Source organism: Homalodisca vitripennis, chromosome 7, assembly GCF_021130785.1.
Source record: "Homalodisca vitripennis isolate AUS2020 chromosome 7, UT_GWSS_2.1, whole genome shotgun sequence".
Lineage (NCBI taxonomy): Eukaryota > Metazoa > Arthropoda > Insecta > Hemiptera > Cicadellidae > Homalodisca > Homalodisca vitripennis.
Genome location: NC_060213.1, coordinates 146,410,427 through 146,422,622, shown reverse-complemented (window position 1 = coordinate 146,422,622; position 12,196 = coordinate 146,410,427). Strand labels below are relative to the sequence as shown.

The 12,196-nt window shown below is 37.5% G+C and overlaps 1 protein-coding gene across 1 annotated transcript in view; it reads left to right on the top strand.

Annotated features, from left to right (window-relative positions):
• The first annotated feature begins 285 nt into the window (after positions 1–285).
• The window catches only part of LOC124366474 (PAN2-PAN3 deadenylation complex catalytic subunit PAN2-like), a 30,909-nt gene continuing 18,998 nt past the window's right edge, over positions 286–12,196 (top strand). The window contains exon 1 of the mRNA XM_046823057.1: positions 286–433. Within this exon, the coding sequence (XP_046679013.1) occupies positions 313–433 (121 nt within the window). The 5' untranslated portion in view covers positions 286–312. The remainder of the gene's footprint in view (positions 434–12,196) is intronic.

Below are 12,196 nucleotides of genomic sequence, written 5' to 3'. Positions count from 1 at the left end.
TTACCATTTCAGGAACATAACGAAATGTTTTGATCAACCTCAAATGGGTTGTATCTTGGGTGCCTAGAGTTGGTTAGTGATTACGATCCTTTCCATGCCCAGCACGTTTGAAAGCATAGTAACAAAGGTCAAGAGCGCACTTCATACCTATGATCAAACCGGCAATTGGGGGGGTGGGGGGGGGGGGGGGTGGGGGGGGGGGGGGGTGGGGGGGGGGGGGGGTGGGGGGGGGGGGGGGTGGGGGGGGGGGGGGGTGGGGGGGGGGGACTTATTGGTGTCGTTTCACAGGAGAAGAGCTTCTGGCAGACTCAGATGGACATCCTGGTGAAGAACGCTGCGGAGTCGTCAGCGAGTCCAGGCGGCAAACCTTGTCGATATGGCACAGCCTGCTCTCGGCCCGGCTGCCGCTTCAAACATCCCGACCAAAGAACAGGTTAGTTATAGCAGTAGTTATCCAAAGCTCCAGGTTATTTGCAGTTCCGGGTTATCCGATTATAACAACTAGACTTAGTGCTGCACAAAGGGTCTCCGAAAAAGAATGTCAGGTTTTGTAACGGCTATTACTTAAAAACTATTCAAGATAACTTTTAATGATTTAAACGTTAAATTGAAGTTTGAATAACTAAGTTTTCTTTCCGGTGTATCATGGGAGGAAATGTTAACCTTGGTATGCGCAGAACAGCTGCGTGGTGGCAGTCTGCTATTGTCCACCTGGTGTCAGTAGAGAGCAGCAGAAGGCACAGAGTGTTCTTTGGTTTGCAGAATTTACACAAATGTTGTTGTTAATTGTAACAATTGGAAATGGGGCTCAAAATGTAGATTTTGGCATCACTCGTTTCTGGTCAGCCAGTTGAATGTACTTTCAGCACACTTCCTGTGTCAAGAAACTAGTTAATCCAGCAACGAATTGCTTTATCATCTGGCGAATTTTGATCTCGATACATTACTCAAAATCTTCATACTAACAATCGATTTCAATTCTGTGTATCACAGTTATCTCACTGTGCCTTTTGTTGTACTGTAAACATCATACTCACAACTGGCACCAGGCATGTCAGTCACAATAGCAGACTGCCACCCGAGCAGCTGTTTTGTGCATATCAATGTCAACATTCCCCCTATGCTACACAGAAAACAAAGCTTTAAGCTTCAATTTAACATTTAAATCGTTAAGTTATCTTAAACAGTTTTTAAGTAACACCCATTTAAATTTCTGGCATTCTTTTTCGGAGACCCTGTACTATTATGCTATTAGTTTGATGTCTGTTAAGAGCTTATTATATTCTAAAGGCAATACTGTATAGTAAACACCAGCCCTTGCTGCAGGCATATACACCTTAGCATTTTTATCACCAGTTTACAAGAAATATTCATTAGAATAAAATAATGCTTAGAGAACATTATAGTTAAATTAAACCAAATATTATATTAGGTTGAGTTGAATATTACAAATAAACAAACATCCGTATTATAAATATTTAAATTTATCTTTATACAATTTTCATATAAAAATAGTAGAATAACTTTTCATTTCAATATATTGTACCGTTATTATAGTACATATATTGAATTTGTATGGAGCTAATACTTTATAAATTAGAACAACTTTTCGGAAATACTTGATTTATTCCGAAATTTAAGTTCACCAAAAAGTTAACAAAGTTTACAAACTTGTGATTCGATTTTCTTCAAAATGTCACTCAATCGAACAAATCTAATTAAGAGTCTGATAAAAAGGAATTAAAATTTAAATTAAACTAAAAATGTATACTTCTCCAAAAATGGTTTAAATTAACAAAACAAAATAAAAAGTTCTCTTCTCAAAATACTCAAAATTAATATAACACAAAACTTGATATTTACTTTATCACCAAAATTTAATTCACAATACTTAAAAAAAAAATTGAATTAAATTTTCAGACTCTGAAATATGGGAAAACTTTAGAAATTTTAATTACAGTATTATAAAAATAAAAGATATTAACTATAAGCTGGTACGGGACTTACTACTTTGAAGATTACGGAGGCAGATCGGAAACTAAAACGCACTAAAGAAATTAAATACTTGAAATTGAATTTACACGCGATAAAATAATTACTCTAAATCCCAACTATAGGGTTAGAGAAAGAACTTCAGCTTCTTAACTGGACCGGTACACCTTCTCGTGGAAACTCCAAGACTCGACTGACTCCCTCCCTCTCTCCAGCGAGCCGGGTCGAAACGTATCACCGTAGCTCGATCAGCTAATTGACCGGTCTAACTGAACAAACAATGTCCACGCACCGCATCTAGTTAACAAGAGCCTACTTCCTACCGCGATTCAGCATAAATAATTAGAACTATGGTACATATCTTTCCCTAGCCCGAAGCTGAAATCACGGTAGGAACCTAAACCTTTAAAACACTCATCCCGGATTAAGTACAATAATATCCCTCCACATGCACACTTTTAAATAACAATCTTGGTACTTATCACTACGTGGAGGCCGTGATGCGTAGTCCGAGGGGTGGTGTGGTAGGATAGCCCGACGTCCAGTATCAGTCCGTAGGTAGCCATCGCCATCGCCATTGCCGAGGGATGTGGTTGATGTGGAGTCGATGCACAGATCCCCCAATGACCTGGCGGTCGGTGCATTGCGGCGGCCTCGTAGATCTTGTGGTTGGCTGGCTCTGTTTACTAATAGCACTGCTACCTGCTCCTCCAATCTAACAACAATTTCAGCCCGCGAGGCATTGAGCTCTTGGAGGACATTCCTTTTTCCCTATGTAAACAATCGAGGGAGTAATTGTCCCCGCTTTCAACCTGGCTACCAGCGCCCATCCTAGTAACATGTTAGACTCCAACATGTGCGTGCACGTATGCAGCTGTGGGACGAGTCCATAAAGTGACAAGCTCACTCCAGGCTACCAGCGCCCATCCTAGTAACATGTTAGGCTCCAACATGTGCGTGCACGTATGCAGCTGTGGGACGAGTCCATAAAGTGACAAGCTCACCCAGGCTACCAGCGCCCATCCTAGTAACATGTTAGGCTCCAACATGTGCGTGCACGTATGCAGCTGCGAGACGAGTCCATAAAGTGACAAGCTCACCCAGGCTACCAGCACCCATCCTAGTAACATGTTAAGGCTCCAACATGTGCGTGCACGTATGCAGCTGTGGGACGAGTCCATAAAGTGACAAGCTCACTCAGGCTACCAGCGCCCATCCTAGTAACATGTTAAGGCTCCAACATGTGCGTGCACGTATGCAGCTGTGGGACAATTCCATAAAGTGACAAGCTCACCCAGGCTACCAGCGCCCATCCTAGTAACATGTTAGACTCCAACATGTGCGTGCACGTATGCAGCTGTGGGACGAGTCCATAAAGTGACAAGCTCACTCAGGCTACTAGCGCCCATCCTAGTAACATGTTAGACTCCAACATGTGCGTGCACGTATGCAGCTGTGGGACGAGTCCATAAAGTGACAAGCTCACTCAGGCTACCAGCGCCCATCCTAGTAACATGTTAGACTCCAACATGTGCGTGCACGTATGCAGCTGTGGGACGAGTCCATAAAGTGACAAGCTCACTCAGGCTACCAGCACCCATCCTAGTAACATGTTAGACTCCAACATGTGCGTGCACGTATGCAGCTATGGGACGAGTCCATAAAGTGACAAGCTCACTCAGGCTACCAGCGCCCATCCTAGTAACATGTTAGGCTCCAACATGTGCGTGCACGTATGCAGCTGTGGGACGAGTCCATAAAGTGACAAGCTCACTCAGGCTACCAGCGCCCATCCTGGTTCTAACGTTTTTGTACTCTTAAACGTAGCATTCTGGACCTTGCAAGTTAAACAGGAGAGTAATAAATTATGGTTAAAAAATATTGATCTTAACAAAATAATGAAACTCCATGTATTTAAAAAGAAAATGTTTCTTTTGAATGATAACATATTATTATTAGATGAAATTTTAAATCCAAGGTATATTCTAAAATAAAAACCGTGTTTATATGTTGCAATGGGTTGTGATGAAAAATTCATGAAAAATATATAGTTATTTTGTTTTAAATCTTTTACATTATATTTCCAAATTTATATTTTGAGCCCTTTAATGCTGTTGTTTAACATTTATGGTGACCACAATACCGTAGCTAATATTTGTCAGATCTTTTTGATTTATTCACTAAAATAATCTTAACCCTTTTAGTGCTATAACGTTTAGTGCTTTTAGTCGTAGAGTGCTAGCTGCGTTTATGTCTAAAAGTGCTAGCGTCTACGTTGTAGACGCAGCGTATTTTTATATTATATTGGTTCAGTTTATGCAAGTTACTGGCTACAAACGATGACAGTTCATCCAAAAGCCATAGAATAACGATATTTGTATATTTAATTGCCGACGACCAGCTGTTTATACGTCATTGACGTGAAATAAAAAGGTCAGTTCGGATGTTTACGTTGCGAGCGAACTGACGCTGTGCTTTGTTTACTCTGTTTTATCTTATTTTATCGATTAAATTGTATTATAATTGTGAAATACTACTTCATTAGTATTCCAAATCATTGCATTACTTAATTTTTCATTTTTGTTTTCCGTGTGTATTATATTTTACTAAGTTACAATGTCCAATAAGAACATTGTAGGTTATGATGAGTTACTTCACCTTTTTTTATAGTTTTATTACTGAATAAAACAATTATTTAGGTAAAAAAGTGTTAACTGTGCTTGAATTTCTTCTTTATTAATAATAATAAAGTTAGTAAAGCATTTATGCTAATAATAGTAAGTGTCACCTGAGGAAGCATCTACACAGAGTTGGCATCCTTCAGGGGGATCCGCTCTGTGGAAGGTGTAATGAGCAGGAGGAGACTGCTGAGCACCTGCTCTTTGATTGCCCTGCAATAGCAAGAGAGCGGTATGCCATCTTTGGTAGCTTGGACAGGGGTGGTGAATTTTCCCAGGAGGACTTGATAGATTGTTTTCGGCGGTTTGTTGACCTGCTGAAGTTGTAGACTGGTAGGCCTCATGGTGTTTCCGGGGTGCGCAAAAAGCCCTTGAGGCTTAAGTGCATGGCAGTAGGCCGCCCCAAGGAAAAAAAAAGAAAAAAAAGTGTATTACTTTTTCTCTTGAGTGTTTCAAACATTAGGTCTATATGTAGGGCAAAATTTGACGCGGACAACATATTATATTTTTAATCCACACTTCTTATTTGTTGTGTAAAAATCAAATCAAATATATGGAATTTGTTTAGTTTTAGTTGCTCTTCTCGATGGTAGCCTCAGAGAAATAATATAAAATTGTTTACATACTAAAACTGTATGCCAAAGTGAAAAAAAATTATTAAAAAAATTTACATTATAAAGAAATTTTTTAATAACAATCCAAATATGTACAAATGTATTTTTTTGTATTTATTTCTGTTTATTGGTTATTTATCTTCAATAAAAAAAAGTAACAAGATATGATCATTAAGGATATATTAAGGAATTTGCTAAAACTCTGCATTTATGCCCTAAAATGCTTAGCACTCTTGGGTATGGCAATGCGCCAGACCCCTTAGCACTAAAAGGGTTAATAAATTAGTAATATTTTTGATTATATAATTTTTGAATGCCTATAATTATTTATTACGGTCACACGACAAAGACATATTGTCCATCCAGCGATCTATCCTGAGCTGTAATTTTTACAGCTTATCAAAGCTTTGAGACAACATATTACAATACCAATACTTGTATAAAGAAGTATCAATTTCATTAAGGTAAAAATGAACAAATCATCTTGGTAAACTAGTTTTACCACTTCAGCTAACAGAAGTCTATTTCATGTTATCAATATTCAGGAAAATAAAACCACAAGAACAAATAGCAATATAAACATATGTTTCTTGTTTCGTTACTTAGTCGAAATAATATAAGAACTGACCAAGTTATGGATGGACTGATGGTGTGCTCAATATGGACTTCAAACAAGTCCATATTGACTTAAACAAGACTTAAAACAAGTAGACCACACAAAGTTTTTAGGACTTATAATAGATAAAAATTTAGCTTGGGATAAACATGTAGATCATGTTACTAAGAAGATGTCTACTGGTCTATATGCATTGCGACAAATGGCAAAAATGAGTAATTTACATACACTTAAATTAATATATTTCTCTTTGATCCATTCACATTTACCTTACGGAATAAGCATTTATGGAGCAACAACAGCAAGTAATTTAGATAGGCTTTTGGTCCTACAAAAAAAATCTTTGAGAATCATGAAAAATTTAAGATATACAGATTCTGTTAAACATATTTTTTCTGAACTTGGAATTCTGACAGTATATGGTTTATACATATTTGAATCAATAATTTATGTAAAACAATTTTTTGATCCGATACCACAAACCAATAAACATACATATAATACCCGTTTTAATAAACATGTCGATTAACACAATCTTGAATTTTACAAAAAGAAAACATATTACAGAGGTGTTAGATATCTACATAATTTACCAACAAAATTTATAATGGAAACAAATCTGTTAAAATTTAAAAAATAAGTCAAAGATTATTTAACTAATTTGTCTCTATATTCTTTTGAGGAATATTTCAATACAAAAACCAATTAATTCATTTAAAGAAGAATTGAAGATAAATTGTTAAGATGTTACGATTGTATTTTTTTTACTTATATTTTAAAATTAATATTAGTATTTAGTTTCATTGTAGTGACGCTATTCTTTGTACCTTGTACATATTACAGAATAAAGTAGTTTGACTTGACTTGAAACTAAATAACGTGGTTATAATTTGATGCATCCATATAACATCAACAAAATAAACGGTTTGAATACAGGACCAGAAGTCAGAATATTCTTTATTACAATTTCTTTAAGAAATGCAATGGTGTCAAAACAATACTGTATACAATATATGAGTAAATACATAAAATTGTAATACAATACATAACATCAAGTCCAGGTCGTTTGATAAAATTCATCCATGGAATAGATTGGATTGTCCAACAAGAGGTTCTTCAGTCTGTTCTTTAGTGTTGCACCAGTTTCCTGTCTGAAGTCTTGTGGTAGGTGGTTGAGGATTTTCATACCGGCATATATTGGTTTTCTTGCATATAGAGAAGTTCGATGAGCTGGGAGGTTGAAACGGGTTGCATGTCTTGTATTATAGTTGTGAAGGGCTGATCCTTGAGCTGGTTGTTTGATTGATGCATAGTGTGCCACCTCACAAATGTACATTGCATACACAGTCAAGATTTTAAGACTTTTAAAATGTTCTCGGCAGCTCTCCATAGGTTGTAGGCCTAGTATAGTTCTTAATGCTCTCTTTTGTAATATTAGTATCCTGTTCATATTGGTCTTGGTAGTACCACCCCATGCGGCTATGCCATACATTATGTGAGTTTCACAGAAAACATGGTAAATGATTTTTACTATTTCTGGAGTGCCAATTTGCGTCATTCTTCGAATTAAAAATATGCCAGTGTTCAACTTCCTGCGTACACTGTCAATGTGAGCTGTCCAGGTAAAGGAACTGTCGATGGTAATGCCCAGGAAGCATGCGGTCTCTTCCACTTCCACCTCAGGTAATGCTGGTTCCTCCCTTCCTCTTCTACCAAACATGATTTGCTTTGTTTTTTGTGTGTTTATAACTAGGTCATTTTCGTGGTAGTATTGAGTGGCTAGGTTTGTAGCAATAAATGCGCTTATCTGAAGTGATTCAATACTTTCTTTGCCCAGCACAAGGGTGGTATCATCAGCGTACATTGTTGGGGTACAGCTGTCTCTTAGATATGCTGGTAGGTCATTTGTGGTAAGGATGAAGAGAGCAGGGCCCAGAACAGAACCTTGGGGTACCCCTCTTGTTATTGGTAGAGGTGTTGAAAGAACTTTTTTGGTAGTACTCTTTTCTTGACACAGAAGCTCCACAAGCTGATGTCTATCAGCCAGATAGTTCTGAACCCATTCTGCTGCTTTTGCCACAATACCAAGGGATTGTAACTTGGTGAGGATAAGGTCATGGCGGAGGCAATCAAATGCCTTGCTATAATCTAGCATAATACGTGCTGCTATTCTGCCAGCTTCTATGTGGTCAACAGTCTCCTCAAGCAGACTTATTAAGCCGTTGTTGTGGACTTATGTTTCCTAAAGCCATGTTGGTCAGGTGTCATCAACTCATTTTCGTTGCAGTGATCCAATAATCTTTTGAGGGCTATCTTCTCGAACAGTTTGGAAATTGTTGAAATTACTGATATTGGTCTGTAATTATTGACTTCCAGTTTATTTCCACCCTTATGTTTTGGATAAACTTTGGATTTGTTCAGCTGTTGGGGAAAAATTCCTTGTTGAAAAGATCTGTTAATTAAGTATGACAGAGGTTCAGATAGCTCCTCACAACAAAACTTCAAAATCTTTGAAGATATTTCATCCAGACCAGCTGAATGAGTCGATTTCAGGGATTTTATTACATTTTGCACCTCTTCTACCGATGTGGGATGAAATACTTCAAGTTTACTGTTTGTAACAGGTACTAATGTAGATAATACTGGTCTTGTATGGTTTTTGGTTTGTTTTCTTAAAGTGTTGTCTGCTATATTAGTGAAGTATTCATTCAGGAAGTCTGCAATTTTCTGAGGGTCTTCAAGTTTTTTGTTATCAACAAGTAGTTCTAATTTTGAGTTATTGTCATTCTTCCCTGTCTTTTCGTCATTTATAACCTTCCATGTTGCTTTGGACTTGTCATGAGCTTGGTTGATGTAAGTCACTATGTGTTGCCTCTTCATGTCTCTCAGTTTAAAATCGTATGCTTTTTTCTTGATTGTCATGTTGGTTTTGTCTGTTACAGAGCTTGTTAGTTCAAATTTGTGCTGAGCCTCCAAAAAGTCCCTTTTAAGGCTTAGTGCTTCGTCATTTAAATAGTATTTTGGCTTGGCTTTTTTTCGAGATCTAATTTTCTTTTTAGGACATGCCATATCCAAGATAACATTCAGGGTCTTAGAAAAAGTATCATAAGCATCTTGTAGGTGGTGTGCATTCCTGATATTGTCCCAGTTTTGCCCTTGTAAGAGAGATTTTAGCACTGCCATATTGTCATCATTGAACCTGCGTCTTGTAACAGAAACTGTTGGTTTTTCTTTTGTAGGGATGTTTAGGGTACACAGCTGAGCTCTGTGGTCAGAGAGTCCAGTTTGTAGTACTTCCACTTGTACAACAAGTTCCAAGCTATTTGTGCACACCCAATCAATAGAGGACTGTGTGGAGCTGGTAATCCTAGTAGCTTGCAGGGGTAGTCTTGTGGTATTGAAACTTAATAGCATGTCATTAATTAGTTTGTTATGAGAGGTTTCCTTAAGCATATCAACATTTACGTCACCCATTATGATGAGAAATTTACTGTATGCTTTGGTGTCCGCTAAAAGTCTTGACATAATATTTTGAAAATCTTCAAGCTGTCCACTTGGAGACCTGCATGTGCCTAATATGTATAACTGCAGGTTGTTTACAGTTAAACGACACAGTTCTATCTTGCAAATTAACTCTTCACAAAAAGATGTTGTGTCTATGTGTTCTGTCGTGACTTCTAGGGCACTTTTGATGTAAATTGCTACACCTCCTTTAGCATGGGTTTTCCTACAGAAGGCAGATAATAAAGTATAGTTTTGTAGCTTTATGTTTCTGAGCTCTTCTTCTTTTAGACCATGTACGGTAAGTATGACAACACTAGGTGTAAGGACCTCAAGGTGGTGAGTTAGTCTTTCGATTTTGTTACGAAGACCATCGATGTTTTGGTGAAGTACTGACATACTGTAGTTGTTGTTTTTATGAGAAGTGCTTCTGGTTTGACTTTTATTCAATTTTTGAATTTGCTTTCTTTTACTTGTCTTCATTCTAAAAAATGGACTGTGTTTTGGTCTTGCAAAGCACCTGTAGGGGATGGGGGCATCTGTGACTGATTTTCAGTTGAAACGGACTGAGACTTATGGTTGGACTGATAGGTCATCACAAGCTCCAGTATAGCCATAGTGTTTCTTCATGTGCTTCATGTAGAATGTAATGTATTTTAGGAAGAATTCCTCATAATCTTCATCACTTTTCTTTAATTTTGAGTTTAGTGGTGGGGAGTTACTTAGCTTCATTTTTACGTCCAAGTTGGCAGGTTTTTGAAGTCCCAAAGTATTTGATTTACTGCCAGCTTTTGCCACTTGAAGGGAGACACTAAACATATTTGCTTTCTTGCCTTCGGTTGCTTGGAGAGCATATGCTCTTGCTTGAGTATTTAAATTGTTATTTTGTACCGAAGACTTGGCTCTCCATGTCCTTGTCCGTCCTGGCAGTTTTTGTTTGCAGGTTTGGTCAATTCCTGAGGTCAGGTGTGGGCTGCATTCAGTCAAAGTGTTTTTCAGTTTTTCTTGGCAGGTTTGGCTGATTCCTGAAGTCAAGTGTGGGTTACATTCTGTTAAAACATTCTTCAGTTTTTGATGGCAGGTTTGGCTGGCTCCTGAAGTCAAGTGTGGGTTACAGTCTGTCAAGGGGTTCTTCAGTTTTTGTTGGCAGGTTTGGCTGGCTCCTGAAGTCAAGTGTGGGTTACAGTCTATCAAAGGGTTCTCCAGTTTTTGTTTGCAGGTTTGGCTGGCTCCTGAAGTCAGGTGTGAGTTACATTCTGTCAAGGTGTTAAACAGTTTTTCATTGCAGGTTTGGCTGTCTCCTGAATTTAAAGTATTAATAGCTAGGTTATTAATAGCTATCTCTCTCCGATCAAGTTTTGTTTTGATACCTGACATTTCGAGTAGGAGGGATGAGGGACTATCTTTAATTATTTCGGTAGGAGGGGAAGTTTGCGTCATAGAATCTTGAAAAGTGGCAGACTTAGTTTCTTGATTTTCAGTTTTCTTTTGCAGTGTTGACATAGTTTTTTCAAGCTCCGCTATTCTTTTTACATAGCCATCAATAAGTTGACTTAGTTTTAGGTCATGTTCCTCATAGATAAATTGCGCTTCTTGGCGAAGTTTTTTCTCTTTAGTGAGTTGAGCTTCAATGTCTGCATTTAGCTGTAAAAGGTTTTCTATTTTGTCTATGTATTTCTTTTCTTCATTTTCTACTTCTTCAAATCTTTCCTCCATGATGCTCAGTTTGGTCTTTAGCTTGAGTGTTTCTTCTTTTAAGAGTTCATTTTCTTCTACTAATGCTGATCCTATTTTTGCAGCCATTTCTAGTTTATCCTCTTGACTGTTCGAATTTTCTAGAAAATTATTTTCAATTAAGTTAATTTTTAGTTCTTTGATGGTATCAGAGCTATTTAAAGAGAGTGATTCAGGTAATACTTGTTCGGATAGGTGAGGCTGATTTTCTGCTCTGCAATTTATGCATTTCCATTTCCCAATTTCCTGGGGAGTCCATTTTTTCAGGTTCTTTTCTATGACATTTTGACATCCTGCATGGTACCAATTTTTGCAAGAACTTGTACATTTTATACCTGACAATCTAACTCCAATGCCACAGTTACCGCATGGATATTTTGTGGGCATTTTTGTGTACAGTAGTAAGAAAGATATGAGTAACAAAAATGAATTATTTTTGAAAGAGAAGTTCAAGTTATAGTAAAGCAAACAGTTTCATCGGTGGCCATGCAATGAATAGCGAGCAGATGTCTGAGGTCAGTTATCAGCAGACACACAGTCAGCAGGTGAGGTTACTGCTCTCGCCTGCTTGACACACTTGCTCCAGCTGTCTGTCTGTCTCCTATTGGTCTACTGGTGTAGTGTTGGAAGTTGACGTATCTAGCAGCATTGAGTTGGTTATGACGTCACACCAGATTTGGTGATTTTTAATAGTGTTAATTACTTTATAAAATATATTAAAATTTGTCTCTTTACTTTCTCAGATATCCTAGATGGTAATGGGAGTTCTGTTCATTTGAAAATATTACTGTCACAATCTGGATTGTTAAAATGAAATGTGCTTACTTCAAAAAATTAGGTCAGCTTGTGGCAAGTGTTTTAATAAGTTAAGTATTTCACTTATCTTGTGTTGTAAGTGATAAGTTTTTTAGTGTATGGACTCACGGTACTCCAGGTAAGGTGCTGATTAGAGGTTATTTGTTGATTGAACCTAAAACCATCACTATTTTACTGTTTCTTGAGAGCACTTTTACTGAGAATGTTGGCAGTCAGCCATGTTGTTTGTTGTTTTTATACCGTTT